The sequence below is a fragment of the Ranitomeya imitator genome, chromosome 8, assembly GCF_032444005.1.
Source record: "Ranitomeya imitator isolate aRanImi1 chromosome 8, aRanImi1.pri, whole genome shotgun sequence".
NCBI classification, from domain to species: Eukaryota; Metazoa; Chordata; class Amphibia; order Anura; family Dendrobatidae; genus Ranitomeya; species Ranitomeya imitator.
The window spans coordinates 154,265,622-154,283,263 of NC_091289.1; the positions used below are offsets into that span (position 1 = coordinate 154,265,622).

A 17,642-nucleotide genomic window follows, 5' to 3' on the forward strand; every position below is an offset into this window, starting at 1 on the left:
CTTAGGTCCATAGCAAAAAAAATTACATAGTCCTAGACAACTCCTTTAATTGCAGGACACACCAATACATCGCCTTAGCAAGTGATTGTCTGAACTGACATTTCTTGCCATTACGATTGTGTGATGACATGAAAGCAGGAAGTAGAAAACCAGGAAACGGGATCTGCGAGAGAAAGAGGAGGATGAGTCTATCTTCTTTTATCTTTTTTTCCCAGTCTGAGCCCTTTTAAAAATAATTTCTATCCCCTGGAAAACCTCATTGATTTGAGTCACAAAAAAAAAAGCCCTTTTGAGTCTATTCTATTTTGGTGAATAAATGTGATTGTACGGTTCCGCTTTTCTCAGGGCAATGAGTCCATTCCTCGTGAATGACTCACTGTAGATGGTGCTTGACATGGAGTGGCTTCGCACAGGGCTGCACGTTCTTTGTCCTCTAATGCTTGGCATGAGACTTGGCATATCTGGAATAGATGAGTACTACTTGTTAAGAGGCCCAGTTATTTGGGAAATACTAGGAAGATAAACTTTTTTTTTTACTAGGGTTCTTCAAGCATGCTTGTCAATGGCAGCTTCAGGGCTAATAGCTGTCAATGGCTGGCTAGCATTATTTGTAATCATGTGCCAGTTCAGTAATAAAATATTTGGTATCTGGTCCGTGTCACAGTATAATGTCCAGTACAACTTTAGATCATAACATTGTACATTATTATGTATGTACATGATTTTTACTATAAGAACATAAACCTGGCACAGAGACAAACTGCGAGTGGCATCCATGATGAGAACTATGCCAAGTCACTCACAATCTCACAAGGCTTGGTTTATAGTTTGCTGATGTCAGATGAACGACAATGTAACCAAATGACTGTTTTATGAGGGGCTATTGTCTGTGTGCAGCTTCCATGCTGCTGATGTAATGCACATTGCAGATCTCCGAAAGTCCTTCAAAGTGCCAAAGACAATTCACCGACTACAAAGGAATAGAAGATGGGGTGAGAAGAGCTCGGCTCTCGCTGGGAATTGCAGAATAGGAACTATACGCTAAACATGTATTGTACAAGTGAGTGTTTAGAAGGGTTATATACAAAGTTGGTGCAATCCTAGAATGTTAGCGTTGGAAGCGACCTCCAGGGTCATCATGTCCAACCCCCTGCTCCACGCAGGATTCACTAAACCATCTCACCATGAAAGTAGTTGTTGAACTGCATTTTATTTTTATATAGGATATGTCATATTTTAGCAGATTGTAGAGGAAAACAAAAATAACTCAGTGCTGCTGAAAAGATAAAGACTCATTGGTGGATTCAGGCACTGACAACACACTTGTGTGATACATCTGAGATACAACACTGTGGACATTACTGACCATAAGAGCTCTCACTCTACAGGAGAAAGAGAGAAAAGTTAAAGCAAAAGAGAGAAAGAAAGAGAGAGAACTCTGCTGACCATAAGAGCACACACTCTACAGGAGAAAGAAAAGAAAAGAGAAAGAAAGAAAGAAAGAAAGAAAGAAAGAAAGAAAGAAAGAAAGAAAGAAAGAAAGAAAGAAAGAAAGAGAGAAAGAGAGAAAGAGTGAGAGCGAGAACTCCGCTGACCATAAAAGAGCTAACACTCTACAGGAGAAAGAGAGAAAAGTTAAAGAGCGAGAGCGAAAGAAAGAGAGAAAGAAAGAAAGAGAGAAAGAAAGAGAGAAAGAAAGAGAGAGAGAAAGAAAGAGAGAAAGAAAGAGAGAAAGAAAGAGAGAAAGAAAGAAAGGAAAAGAAAGGAAAAGAAGAGAAAGAGAAAGAAAGAGAAAGAGAAAGAGAGAGAGAACTCCGCTGACCATAAGAGCTAACTCTACAGAAGAGAGATGTGTATCCAGTGACTCTGGAGATGGAAAACATCTCTGTCGTACAAACTATTATTCGGGTATGTGCAGACGATCAGTAGACGCTGCGTATTTGTACAGTGTCCAGATCTTACAGCGTAGTGGATTTTCAAGAAATCCCATGTCCACTATGTGTCCACAGACTCCTGCGGATCACCCGAGACACTGTGGCGCGTCTCTCCAGAACACAGCATGTCAATCTCTCTTGAGGAGATGCTAGTCTTCGCAAGAGAGATGTCACCTATACAATGTATTGGACTCGGTGATTCCGCACGATTCAGCGATCACATGCGGATTCACCTACGCTCAATAGACGGCAGCACTTTGGACGCAGCAAACCTGCGCTGTATCCAAAGCTCTGCTACTTCCGGATTGTGTGCACATACCCTTAAGGTTTAAAAGTTATGGACCCCGGTGCGAACTTTCAAAGTCCCCCCCCCCCCCACCCCCACCATGCCAAAATATTTTCCACCCAAATTCACATTTTTCCTATTGATTTTGCACACTATAGCTTTGTTGCAATGTTGTATAGTCTGACCTCAGTGGTGTAACTATTTGGTGCCCCATCCTGGTATATATTTGTCTCCTGTACTGCCGTTGTTCTGTAATGTATAAAATAAACCATTATACTCATCAGGGGATGTAATCTCCACACTGTATTATGGCCCCTACATAGCCTCCATATAGTATAATGTGCCAAATAGTCCTCAATATAGTATAATACATTCCCCATTGAATGCATAGTATAATGGAGTCCCCATAGGCCAGTATAGTATGATGCACTCCCCATAGGCCTGTATAGTATAATGCACTCCCCATAGGCTTGTATAGTATAATGTACTCCCCATAGGCCTGTATAGTATAATGCACTCCCCATAGGCCTGTATAGTATAATGCTCTCCCCATAGGCTTGTATAGTATAATGTACTCCCCATAGGCTTGTATAGTATAATGTACTCCCCATAGGCCAGTATAGTATAATGCACTCCCCATAGGCTTGTATAGTATAATGTACTCCCCATAGGCCTGTATAGTATAATGCACTCCCCATAGGCCTGTATAGTATAATGCTCTCCCCATAGGCCAGTATAGTATAATGCACTCCCCATAGGCCTGTATAGTATAATGCACTCCCCATAGGCTTGTATAGTATAATGCACTCCCCATAGGCTTGTATAGTATAATGTACTCCCCATAGGCTTGTATAGTATAATGTACTCCCCATAGGCCTGTATAGTATAATGTACTCCCCATAGGCCTGTATAGTATAATGCACTCCCCATAGGCCTGTATAGTATAATGCTCTCCCCATAGGCAAATATAGTATAATGCACTCCCCATAGGCCTATATAGTATAATGCACTCCCCATAGGCTTGTATTGTATAATGTACTCCCCATAGGCCTGTATAGTATAATGCACTCCCCATAGGCCTGTATAGTATAATGCTCTCCCCATAGGCCTGTATAGTATAATGCACTCCCCATAGGCTTGTATAGTATAATGTACTCCCCATAGGCCTGTATAGTATAATGCACTCCCCATAGGCCTGTATAGTATAATGCTCTCCCCATAGGCCAGTATAGTATAATGCACTCCCCATAGGCCTGTATAGTATAATGCACTCCCCATAGGCTTGTATAGTATAATGCACTCCCCATAGGCTTGTATAGTATAATGTACTCCCCATAGGCCTGTATAGTATAATGTACTCCCCATAGGCCTGTATAGTATAATGCACTCCCCACAGGCCTGTATAGTATAATGTACTCCCCATAGGCCTGTATAGTATAATGCTCTCCCTATAGGCCTGTATAGTAAAATGCTCTCCCCATAGGCCTGTATAGTATAATGCTCTCCCCATAGGCCTGTATAGTATAATGCTCTCCCCATAGGTTTGTATAGTATAATGTACTCCCCATAGGCCTGTATAGTATAATGTACTCCCCATAGGCTTGTATAGTATAATGCACTCCCTATAGGCCTGTATAGTATAATGCTCTCCCCATAGGCCTGTATAGTATAACTAGATTGTGGCCCGATTCTAACGCATCGGGTATTCTAGAATATGCATGTCCCCGTAGTATATGGACAATGATGATTCCAGAATTCGCGGCAGACTGTGTCCGTCGCTGATTGGTCGACGCAGCCTTTATGACATCATCGTCGCCATGGCAACCATTATGACATCATCGTCGCTGTGCCCGTTGCTGATTGGTCGAGGCCTGGGGGCCTCGACCAATCAGAGACGCGGGATTTCTACGTCGATACTGTGCCCGTCGCTGATTGCCGCCAGGCCTCGACCAATCAGAGACGCGGGATTTCTACGTCGATACTGTGCCCGTCGCTGATTGCCGCCAGGCCTCGACCAATCAGCGACGTGGGATTTCTACGTCGATACTGTGCCCGTTGCTGATTGGTCGAGGCCTGGCGGCATCGACCAATCAGGGACATGGGATTTCCAGGACAGACAGACAGAAAATCCCTTAGACAATTATATATATAGAAGATGCACTCCCCATAGGCAGCCAGTACAGTATAATGAACCCCCATAGGCAGCCAGTACAGTATAATGCACCCCCATAGGCAGCCAGTACAGTATAATGCACCCCCATAGGCAGCCAGTACAGTATAATGCACCCCCATTAGGCAGCCTGTATAGTATAATGCACCCCCATTAGGCAGTCTGTATAGTATAATGCACCCCCATTAGGCAGCCTATATAGTATAATGCACTCCCATTAGGCAGTCTGTATAGTACAATGCACCACCAATAGGCAGCCTGTATAGTATAATGCACCCCCATTAGGCAGTCTGTATAGTATAATGCACCCCCATTAGGCAGCCTATATAGTATAATGCACTCCCATTAGGCAGTCTGTATAGTATAATGCACCCCCATTAGGCAGCCTATATAGTATAATGCACTCCCATTAGGCAGTCTGTATAGTACAATGCACCACCAATAGGCAGCCTGTATAGTATAATGCACCCCCATTAGGCAGTCTGTATAGTATAATGCACCCCCATTAGGCAGCCTATATAGTATAATGCACTCCCATTAGGCAGTCTGTATAGTATAATGCACCCCTAGTAGGCAGTCTGTAGAGTATATTGAACCCCATATGCAGCCTGTATAGTACAATGCACCACCAATAGGCAGCCTGTATAGTATAATGCACCCAATAAAAAAAAAAAATGTTTTCACTTTTCTTCCTCCTTGTTCCCGCGGTGCCCTGAACGCCCGCTCATCTCTTGACAGCGGGCGCCGGGTACTGACATCATCGCTACCCAGTCAGTATCGGCGTCGGTGATGTCAGACACTGACAGGGGGATGATGGGAGAAGGAGCGTAATGCTCCCTCTCTCATCAAGCTGACCCTGAAATGACAGACGGGGGGCCCACTGCTGGCACAGGGCCCCCCACTGCCTCCTCAGGGGCCACCTCGGTAGCTACGCTACTGCTTGGAGGGCAGGTCTGTCTGTTGCCGTGTGGGAGGAATCTCCTGCATAGCAACACATTTTGGCATGCATCTGACTCACCGGGCCTGGTCACAGTAGCAACCGTGGTAATTACGCCCCTGCCTACAGCTCCTTCGTCTATGTCCCTACATATTGCTATAGGTCGATGTCACAAACATTCCCCTTCTGGGGACATCACTGAGAACATAATCTCTCCCATCACTGCTCGTACATTACTGGAGCCGCACTGCCTTGTTACAGCTGGTCCTGTTGGCATTGTACTTGGACAGAACAAGACCTTCAGAACTTTCCACTGAAGTGTTGCACATATTTTCTGGTTGACCTTTTTCCTCTAGGTTGCAGGACATAATTACAGCACAGTAGCACGCTCCAGTTGCCGTACACCGATAACATCTGGTATTTTCAGCTTCTGGTCATAGACCGAATGTTCGGTGTAATAAATGTGCAGACTAGACTGGACAGGCTCGGGAGCAGCACTTTGCTGTCTGCTATGGATAACAGAGCGGCAATCTGCTCGGTGTTTGCCCATTTGCTGGAAGCCTAAAACTCTAATAGACCCTTTGTTTTCTAAACCTCTACAAAGTGGTTTCTATCTTAGGAGCCGGGACTAAAAAGCTAACAACAGAGTAAAGGCTTGTAAAAATACTTGAGAGAAGACTCAGCTTCTGAATTGTGACCATCATGTCTTCCAAATATTTGCTCTAAGTATTTACTTAAAGCTCCTTTGGCTTTATATAATATGGCTGATAGAAAAGAAAGCATATAGTGCTATAACTGCCACAGGCACAAAAACGGAGGTAGCAGTGCAGCTGCCAAAGAGCCCATCTCTATGGAATAAGCCAAGAGACAAGTTTTAAAGATGGAGCCAAATAATGGTCTTTGTCATGCAGTGGTGTCAAGTCATTGTGTTATAGTAACCACTGAGCCCTGAAGTTGTTTTGTGTGCCCCATGCAAGCAGCTCCGGCGGTGGAATGATGCAAACAAGGAACAGAGCTGAACTGAACAGATCCATACACTGTGTAGTGGCCGCTGCCAGTTACTGCAGATCAGCTTTGCTCAACGTGTAGCATTGAGAAACAACTGCACATTAACTCCTCTTCTTCTAAATATGAGCTGATGTGCATTTTTCAGCAGACGCCTTACACATATTACCCCATTAATTAATAGCATTCTCATTTTTTAGGTCTTCAATTATCATAAATGAAATGGACCTTTATCAGGGTCTTCAGATTCTTTCTGGCATAAGATTATTATCTATTATGCTTTGCTTATATAGTGCCATCATATTCTGCAGCGCTCTACATACATTATCATCTCTGTCCCCATTGGGGCTCATAATTTAAACTCCTTATCAGTTTGTCTTTGGAGTGCGGGAGAAAACTGGAGAACCTGGAGGAAACCCACACAATCATGGGGAGAACATGCAAACTCCTTTTAAAGCAACAGTGCTAACCACTGAGCCACCGTGCTACCCAGCATAAGTAAGATGCCCGTATACCTCAATACAGTGCAATGGGGTCTGATCTGATGGGGATCTTTAGTCTTCGTTCAGTGCTTTCTCTCTCCCAGCAATCGCCGTCTTCCTTCCCTGCTTCATCATTCGCACAGTGTCTCCATATCACGCTGATGTAGGACACATCATCCACATGAAGCAGAGCAGGAGGATGACGATTGGGATGAAAGAGGAGGCGCCCTTCGGACCGCACCATATGGGGGTATTATAAAATGTCTTTTTTGTGCTGTGCAGACGGGATTTGGGACTTACATACAGTTTACTAGAAAGCTGCACAAGAGGCTTTAAAAGGTGGTGGCCATACTATATATTGGTAAATCGTGGTGACAGGTTCCCTTTAAGGCTGCTTTCACACTTCTGTTGGTACTCGGCTGTCACCAGGAGTCGGCGCGACGTACCGACAGAAGCTTATGAAATATTGAGTGACGTGAGCAGCGGACGCAGTGTTTCAACGCATCCGCTGCTCATTGTAAAGTCCCAGGGAGGAGGGTGTGGAGTTCCGGCCGGGCAGGCGCATTAAAAAATGCAGGAGAGGACGTACGAACGTTTTTTGGATACGACGGCCCGCTAAATACTGACGCATCCAGTGCACAACGTATGGACGCGATGCGTCGGTAATACAAGTCTATGTGAAAAAAACGCATCCTGCAGGATGCGTTTTTCCCACAGAACAACGCATTGTGACGGTCTGCAAAAGACGTAAATGTGAAAGTAGCCTAAGACACGAGAAACAGGACTCATCTTCTTTCCCTAATTGATAGGCACATGATCTCTGCGCTCACTGAATGTCTGCATTGGTCACGTGATGACCGCCTGTAAACCAAAAAGCGGGAGACTTGCAGGTGCATCAGATCACTGGGGAAAGAAAAGGCGAGTATGGTACTATTTATTTGGGTTTTCTCACATCTGCAGATGTTTTTAATAAGTTGCATAAAACTTTTATTGCTTCCATGTCAATCAATTTCACACAATCTACATTACCTTGTGGGATACATCGCTGTTCTCCTGTCCTGAAATGGAGATTCCTCTATTATGTCCTGCATTTTCGGGGAGGGGAGCCTGTGTGACTTGAAGTGAGGTAAGGTTCCCATGTGGCTGAACATGTCACTGGATCTAATTGGAGTCCTGTCCTTCTTTTTACGGGGTAACGTGCCATGGATACATACATTCTGAAACGAATCAGCCCGCCGCTCAGCAAGTGGGGATTTGCTGCTTAGAAGATCCATTGACGATACCAGTGGGAAAGAATGGTTCGTTTGCCCGTTTCTAGGGTAACTGGCAAATTTCCCGGCAGCCATCATTCTTCAGTCCTAACAAAAAAAAAGAACAGAACAGTTTTCAGACTTGTAGAGACAAAAAGACACAGAATTCTCCATTTTCAAGTGGCCAAGCAAATGCCATGTGTCAGGTGAAAGAAAGAAACAACATTTCCCATTACAGAGCCGTCTCTTGTGTTCCCCGCAGAATGTGAGACGTTTCCCATTCATGGAGCCTCTGTTCTCCAACGTGACTTTGGCTACTCTCCATCACAGTCTCCTTGACAAGTCTTTCGTGCTTTTACGACTGGGTTTTGTTACCAGGTTTGACTAATTATGTAATTGTTGCTTCAGATCTGTGACCCCAAAGTCCATTTCCTAAAACTGAACACTTCCGAACTAAATAAATATTCACCATCACTAGGCTTTTTTTTTCACTTGACCTAAATACATAGCAATCGGCATATGGCGGTTGGAGTCTCTTAAAGTTCCTGATTCCACAGAGCAAACATCTTTGCTTACATTTCAACTGTATCGTGTCATTTGGAAGTGACCAAATCAAAATAACCCAGCACTGGGTTTCATGCATGAAATGTTTGTGTGATGTGACGTACAATTTAACATCTAAAAATACACATATACCGTTTCATACATTTATTTTTTATAGATTATATCAACTAAACAGGAGTCTGAGAGAATGGTCCCCCACCATGTTTTGCTCCTACTACTTGGGTTTCTCTGTTTTTTAGAAGAACGAAAACATTTTGAGGACAGACTAGTTCTCCTAAGAGGTTTACCGCTTTCAGAAAACCTCTGTCCCAAAGCACAGTTTAAAAACAAACAGCGCATTACTCGCCCTCTCTGGGTCCAACACTGAGTCTCCGCCACTGCTCCTAACGTCTGTTATTATCTGCAGCGCTGACGTCACATCAACAACACTGCAGCCAATCAGTGTGCTAAGTGTCTACTCAGAGTTGTTAAGCTCGGTGATTGGCTGCAGCGCTGCTGACATGGCATCAGCACTGCAAACAATATCAGACACTAGAAGCAGCGCTGCAGCCAGTCTCAGTGCTGGATCCTGGGAGGTTGGGTAAAGCTCGGTTTGCTTCTTTAAAACTAACTTTGCCCCCAGAGACAGGAAGATATTTTTAAAAGGAAAACTGTTGAGCATGGGGTGTTATAAGCAATGCTCCATAGTAAAAAAAATAATAATAATTAGCTGTCACTCAAGGAAAAAACTCTCATTAATGACAACTATTGGAGGTAGCTACACAGCGCTAGACACATTAACATGACAAAGAATATTAGTCAAGTGAGGCCATACTGGGCCACCGGCCCTTCAAAGGGAGGCCGACATGACAAGAAGACGTGGGATAATAAGGAGCGTTTTGTGCAGAGGGTAAATAGGGGGCTAAAGTGAATGCAGGGGTGATGAGGTCACTGATGGGGAGGGGACAGAGAGATTTGAAAAAGGCGGGCTTATAAAGGGGGGTAGCCATATCGGTGAGTCAACCAGTCAGGTACTCACCAGACAGAAACAGTTCCACCCACCCTACTTGTCTTTTTTAGTTACAGTTTAGATCATGTTGGTGTGGAGGTTGAGATGGGTAGAGTCGATTTGGTTGGGTATGTACACTTCGCTAGCAAATTTCGTTATCATATCATGGCAGCGTGGCATGGGGGGGGGGGAAGGTCCTCGAAGTTGGTGGGAATGGTGGATTGGTAGGGGGGGGGGATCTCACGAGGTCCTGGACTCCCCTAAGGAATTTCGGTTGGACGGTGTCTGTTCAATCCTATGGAAGGGTTAATCAAGGGACCCGTCAATTGTTTAGTGGTTCAGACAGGTTGGTTATCATCTGCTCCCGAGCTGGTGCTTAGTGGCTGGGGGTAAGACTTGACCTGGGGCCATGGTGGGCTGTTGGATACTTACGATTAGGCATTTGGGGCTTCGAGGACCACATCCCCTTTTGGACTTTATTGTTAAATCGTTTTGTTAAATGTTAATAAAATGCTGCTGTGGCCATTTAATCCAATTTCAGTGTAAAGTTTTTATTCAACAATGGTCACCGCAACAGAGTTTGGAGAAAGCGGGTTGGTTGGCGAGAAGGTTAAGTTAACATCAAAGCTACTGTGACTCACGGATACCCTAATGTCAAGCTGGAAACCTATTAACAGATGTTGTTATGGGGTCCCTGTGTCTTATCAGCTTAGCTATTTTAATTGGAAAAAAAAAAATATATATATATATATATATATATATATATATATATATATATATATATATATATATATATATATATTTATTTCTTCTGGGGGATGGTTCCATAATGATAATGTTAAAGCTATATATGTATATGTAGCTTTAACATTATGGAACCATCCCCCAGAAGAAGCATATATGGGGAAACTAGAGTTGGGATGTTCAGGTTATATGTTATACTGATAATTATTTTAGCTCTTGTCAGTAGAAAAAGAAGAATTTGTGCTTTACAATTCCTGTCTGCATCGGCTAACTCTTTTTTCACTTTTTTTTTTACAAAATGAGGGAGAGGCTTGCTGAATCTTACTTATACAAGGGAATGATATCACCCCAACGTTCATAAGAGAAGGACAATCGTTCTAGGATTCCATCTAATCTGGATTGTCTGAGCCAAGTCCCATCTCCACAGATGTTGCATTCACTTATATAAACTGTCTACAGATGAGCTTCTGAATTGGCTATTACCCCTGATCACATTGCAAAGCTCATTAAAGTGTCAGATATTCATTTCAGCTGGCCATACACATTCGATATCTGTCGGATGAACTATCAATTGGCTGTAAGCCAGCTCTTCCCACTTGGCTCGGCAGAGCGTGCTTGTACCATCTACAAGAGTCATCTGGCAGCGGCTTATCTCACTGCTGAACAATAGGATTGGTAATTGATTTCCAACCGCCCCATCCTAAAGGTACCTTCACACTAAATGTTCTCCAACAAGATCTGTCAGGAGGTTCCCATACACATTAGATATATCACTGATCCTGGAGTTATTAGGTAGCGGTGGGAGAATGAATTCGCAGAACTTGGGTCCATCGGCCAGGTCAGTAATCTGACACCTGGACTGGGGTTGGGGCTGCGAATCTCCATTCTTCCCGACATTCCTAACTCTTCTTTTGAGTAGTTGGACTGGCGCAACCTCGCAATCGCATCGTGATACACACACGACATTCTGCCAAACCAGGTAATCAAAAAAGTGGCAGGAGGTAAAAGGATTTGCAGACTTCCCATCCAGCGACCACAGATTACTGACCTGGCCAATGGACCGAAGTCCTACAAATTGATTCCCCCTTCTCTAGTAGCGGCATCAACTAGGTGGCATTTGCAAGATCGTTCTTTTTTTATTAATTAATTTCCATTACAAAATGCAAAGCAATGTCACTCTTCCAAGATCAATGCTGGCTAGTAATCAAATCCCCATTTATCACTGTGGCATAATTTAGATAAATTTACAACAGTATAAAGCGTGAAATACACATGGTGGGTTGCGGGGGAGATAATGCAATTGTTTATTATTTCTCCGACTCCCTGTACAGACTCTGGGAACATGGAGTGTGCCAGGCTGCGTTGTGTAAATATTTAGTATCTCGTATTCGATAAGTGAGGAGGTGCACGGCGTCTGTCGGTACCTTCCTCTATACACGTGAGCTGGCGGCCGTTACTATGGAGCTCGCTCTTACTGCCATATAAACCAAGGGATGATGTCAGAACATCAAAATACCATTGTCTCCCAATCTTTACTAACATCTCGATCGGAACTCGCCATCTCAGAAAGTCAAACATTACATTTGTATGTATCTCAGAAGATAAAGGATTGTGCTCAACCAATACAAAAAAGGAAAGAAAAAAGTTCTTGATGGCATTCATTCATATATTGAACTAAAGACATTGTTATCCTTGTGTCCACTAGAAATTTTCATGATTGAGGAGCTCGCTAATGATCAGGTCGTCCTAACGACAAGTTGCCTTTGCGTTAGAGAGCAAACACATTTGCGTCGGACATAAAATGTGGGAGACAAGTCCTTGTCAGAAACATCAGGAACATAAACAGTAAAGCTATACTTGAATCATGGTTTTCTCAAAAGTGGCCATTGGTGGAGTGACTGGTGCCCCCATATCTTCCAGAAGACCCCAATAAAAATCTAATGTGAATGTATTCTCATTTTCAAGGGAATGGAAGACCTGATCTACTGCAGATGCAGACTTCATACATAGTGGCCAAATCTGGACAACATGACATGTTTGTCAGCTGGCTTTATCACTTTTAGCAGTGCTCAAACTGGTGAGTCAATCCCAGTTGTCGTCAAAGTGGTTTTACGCAACACTTATTTATGGAGTAGCAAACACTTGTGTATCGTCCTACTAGGCTCAAAAGGCTCTCCTCACTTCCACATCTGGAGGTGAGCAAAGACGGCGACGAATATCTGCCAGGTCATGTGTCTGCAGGCATCATACACCTGTCCGTCCTAATGAATATACCAAGTACATGATATTTGCCGATCTTGCCCATGACCCGGCTGATATCTGTAGACATGATATCCAAGCTCACCTCCAGATGTGGAAGTCATCAGAGCCTCATTATGCCTTTAAAACTAAGAGATAAGGGATCTCATGATCATTGATTTAAGGGAAAATGTCATATTACAGGAAAGGCCCAAAACATAGACAGCAGTCCACATAACAAGTCCCTACAAGTAGTGAATCATTTATGCACTGTATATATTTTTTATAGTTGATTAGTCATAGAAACTTCCATCTGTAATACAAAGTTAGCTTTACTTTTATTTCCCAAGTTCCAGCTCATGTGATACTATTTTATAGAGTTTTTGCTCCTTAATTGCCAGATGTTAAAAGAAATGAGTCGATAAGAATTTATGGGTTGCGATAATATTGCAAGGAAAATGTTGAGCTTGTGCCGATCATGTCACGGTGTTAAGTTTACAAAACCACAAAAGCCGTATAGAAATTTGAGTTAGATTCAGATTGCTTGTTGGCAACTCGTCGTTGACACTTTTCTTTTTTTTTGTAGCTATGGCTTTGTTGTTTGTTGCTGTGTTTTATAACCAAATCGATTTCTTGCCAACAACTTGGAAAATTAGGCAAAAGTACAATGCTGACAACCACATATGGAATTTTCAATCAATTCTGGAAACGTTCCTTAGAACTCTTAACAAAAAAGACAATGGGAACCACATGTCACTATTCTACCCCAACAGCTGCATATATTAGAATACTGTGTAACCTGTAAAGGAAGACGCCCGCGGCCATTCATAGAAGTGATAAGAGACCACAAAGTGCTGATGTGGTCCACATTGCAAGCATGGATGTTATCAGGCATTACACAGTTTGTTTGGAGTGGGAGTGAATCCAGCAGACCCCTCTGAGCAAGAACCGCTGTCCAAGACAGCTGTGCACTCCCAAAAATTAGGCGGAAAGTGTGCAGCTGTCCACAGCGACGTGAATAATGCACTTTCACATTCAAGCATGCTCCTTCCATCTAAGATTCCTGGAATTTTACAGCAGGTTAGCAATTCAACATAGGGTTGTCATGTCCTTACACTTAAGATTAAACAGATTCATGACACCCAAACCCAAAGCAGAAACGTAATGTAGATTCACGACTTCAACATGGGATTTCGTAAACAATTAGCAAAAATCTACTAATGTATATGTAATTATTAGTAGGTAATTAAGTTTCTATTATGTTTATTGGTTGCTTGGTGTATACTATATGGACAAAAGAACTGTGCCTCCTCCACTTTACACCGTCACCGAGATTTTATGATATCCCATTCTAAGTCCATGGGAATTAATATGTGGCTGGTCGCTTTGCAGCTCCCAGTCTTCTGGGAAGACTTTCTACAAGATTTTGGAGGCATATTTGGGAAATTTTGCCCATTCATCCAGAAAAAACATTTGTGAGGTCAGACACGGATGTTGGGAGAGACAGACTGGCACTCAATCCCAAAAGGTGTTTCATGGGGCTGAGGTCCGGGCTCTTTGTGGTCAAACTCACTCTACCGTGCCTTTACGGAACTTGCTTTGATACAAAAGAAAAGGGTCTTCTCCAAACTAGTCTCACGAAATTGAAATCAAACAATTGTCCAAAAATGTTTGACAGTCACCATGCACGTTACATTAACATTGTCCGAAACCACTGATATTGGCAGACTTGGCCAACAGTCTAATGTGTAGGAGGGCTTCCATACTCTCCCCGACAGATTAGGTCAGTGAAGATCAGGTTCTGGCATGCCCAATTTCAGACTGCTGATCCTTTTCTTCTCAACAAGATAAGCCACCTCCCTAGGAGTCTGGCATCAGCTTTCCCATAGAGGACACAGGAGCGCTCAGTGGAGCAAGTGTACTTGTGTATGAAGGAGTTGGGAGAGATAGTTGCTGACCAAACAATCGGCCAAGAGCTAGCTAATGTGTATGGTGCCCCTTAGTATGCGTCAAACTTAACAGATGGCACAATGCAATCAGGTAGGTAATGTTCTCCTGGTATTCACCAAACTCAAGACTGGTCAATCAGATGCCAGATAAAACAAGTGTGATTTTCCACTCTACAGAGCACGTTTCCACTGCTCCAGAATCCAGTGGCGGCTGCTAGCCCTACACCACTGCATTGGACACTTGGATTTGTGCTTGATGATGTTAGGCTTGCAGCATTATGTGGTCTCCATTTTATGGCCTAGTTGCTGAAGTTCCAGTGTTTGAATAAAACCATTCACAGGTGACCATGGAATATTTAGGAAAGAAGTAACATGATGAACAGACTTACACCGTAGCTCCTACTACAGCACCGCGCTGGTATCAGTGAGCTCCGCACCACCAACCATTCGGTCACGTTAGTAATGGCAGCTAGTATGGCGGGGGTGACAGATGTTATACACCGGGAGCAACTGGACTGAACGAACAAGCTGAATTCAATGCTTACTTCTGTCCATGTGGTTTGGATATACAAAAAAAAGCTTTAGTATATTTTTTTCACATGTGTAAATGTATGAAACAGCCTCTGGTAAGAATCTTGCAGTTTGGTCCATTTCTTGGGGGTATGACAAGTGTTGACACGTATCATTGTGTGAGGGAAGTTCAGCGAGTAGAATAAGCTCAGATACAGATGAGTAGTTCTACTGAGAAAACAAGGGGCAGAAGCACATATGTAGGGGCTTAAGGTCTCTCTGCTTTATCTTTAAAGAACTATCTGTATCAAGCTTCTGATTTCCAGAAGCTTTGCAAATTCCTTTTCCTTCCTTGATAATCAGCCTTTCTGATCACTGTATCCTGCAGAATAAAGGAGACCCTGTCTATGGTGTTTGTTTAGTTACACCTAAAAGCCTAAACCGAAACCTTTCAGATCTTCTCATCCCCTTAAAGACAGGAAGAGCAAATGCTGGTTCAATTATTGTCTGTGAAGAGAGATGAAACACGTGCCCCTAGCGCAACATCGCACCACCAGCCCTGGTGAGGAGACTTGGCATTAGTATTAACCATTTACCCAAGCTTATAGGGGACCACTGAGAAGGTCTCATAGCTGCCACCTGCAACTCAGAATGGTAGCATCTATTAGTTTTCTCGATATGGAATACTGGGATACTGGAAATTGGCATCAATGGATTTACAGCACAGTAACAAGTTCTTTGGAGAAAGCTAAAGTCCAAGTCAAAGGGAAAGACTCTAGAGCTATTAACGAGCTCTAAATTAAAAATGGTGTCTCAATTGGCATCCAATAAGACTCTGTGTGATGGATTCTCTGAAAACAAAAGTATCCGGCATAAAAAAAAAAAAATCTACATATTCTTTCCCCCCCAACATCATCTCTTGGTAGAAGGTCACTTCTTACATAAAGTAATTGGCTGGCCTCACTGAAAGTGGTGGGCTCAAAGAACGTCTCTAAGGTTGGTCGATCTCGGTGATTTAGAACAGGGGTCCCCAACTCCAGTCCTCAAGGCCCACCAACAGGTCATGTTTTCAGGATTTCCTTAGTCTTGCCCAGGTAATAATTGCATCACCTGTGCAATGCAAAGGAAATCCTGAAAACATGACCTGTTGGTGGGCCTTGAGGACTGGAGTTGGGGACCCCTGATTTAGAAGATACCTTCTGAGTATTTTTTATTTTGTAAGGAACATTCTTGACTGTTTCCATCAGATAATATTTTGGGGAAAAGAGTAGACTGATCAAATTTGTTCTTAAGCCAATGCTAGAAATGTCAGATAGAAGCTTACTCTTCTCTCCCCATGGAGAACACATGAACGCTCAGTCATGTCGAGAATACACGGTCAGCATGTACACATGTTGGACAAAGATGTATGGACACCTTAATGTGTATAAGGGCTTTTAGAAAAAACATATTAGTCTTTATTCCATCACAAGGACGTTCACTGACTGTCGTAGGACAACAAAATTAAGACAGTGAGTCCTTGAAGATTAGGCTGTCTCCTGTTGCAGCAGAAAGTTTAGTCTTCCTTACTTTAGCAGCACCAAGGTTGGGTAACATCCCCCATTTTATGCACTAGCCTTTTTCTATTTGAGCCTTCCTCACCTCTTTAGGACATCTTACATTCCAATCTCATCAGTTGCACCATCTATCTACTCCTAAACCGATAATGACAGAGGATGAACCCATTCTGCACCTCCTTTAACATATGCATGTTAACCTGGCAGCCTTACAGAAAATGAGTTTGACCCCTGACTAGTTTTGTAGTGACCTTTTGCTACGGTGCTTTGTAAAGCATTTCAGCCTACATTCCAAGAGTCCTTGGAAATAGTTATGAGGTTCTACAGGTGAATCTCATTTTGTTTTCTTAGAGGACATTTTCCCATGAAAGAACATCTTTTCCTGTATGCATAAAGCGATACAGTCAAGGCCAAAAGTGTTGGCACCCATGTAATTGGTCCAGAAAATGTAAAAGTATTTCTCCGAGAAAATTATTGCAATTACATATCTTTTGAAATACATGTTTATTTCCTTTGTGTACGGTATATTGGAACAACACTAAAGAAAACAGGAAACAAGGGCAAACTGGACAAAATTTCACACAGAATTGTGTTTAAACAACTTTGTTTCAAGCGTGTGATACTCGTTCACACTCACCTGTGGCAAGTAACAGGTGTGGGCAATATGAAAATCACACCTGAAAACAGATAAAAAGGGGAAATGTTGACCCATTCTTTGTATTGTGAAGAGAAATGTCTGAGGTCTTGAGAACCAAGATTGTTGAAAAAGGATCAACAATCTCAAAGTTAGAAGTTTTAACACTAGCATGACCTGCAAGCCTCTGCACCTCCCACCCAGCAGGGAAGCCGAGTTACTCAGCGCGCCCAGGCTGCGTCTCCTGCTTTGCCTTCCGTGTCACATGTTCCGCTCGTGCCACACTGATTCCCTGGCAGAGTGTTTAGGGCACACGCGCTTCCTGTATCTTAAATGGAAAGGGACGGTCCTAGTGTGTTTCCTGCCAATAGCTGGGAGGCAATTAATACTTTAAA

The 17,642-nt window shown here is 43.1% G+C and overlaps 1 protein-coding gene across 1 annotated transcript in view; it reads right to left on the bottom strand.

The window, feature by feature from the left end:
- BCAR3 (BCAR3 adaptor protein, NSP family member) overlaps positions 1-17,642 on the bottom strand; it is a 115,022-nt gene that overhangs the window by 86,512 nt on the left and 10,868 nt on the right. Inside the window, exon 2 of the mRNA XM_069737627.1 lies at positions 7,844-8,172. Coding sequence (XP_069593728.1) covers positions 7,844-8,163 — 320 coding nt within the window. The 5' untranslated portion in view covers positions 8,164-8,172. The remainder of the gene's footprint in view (positions 1-7,843; positions 8,173-17,642) is intronic.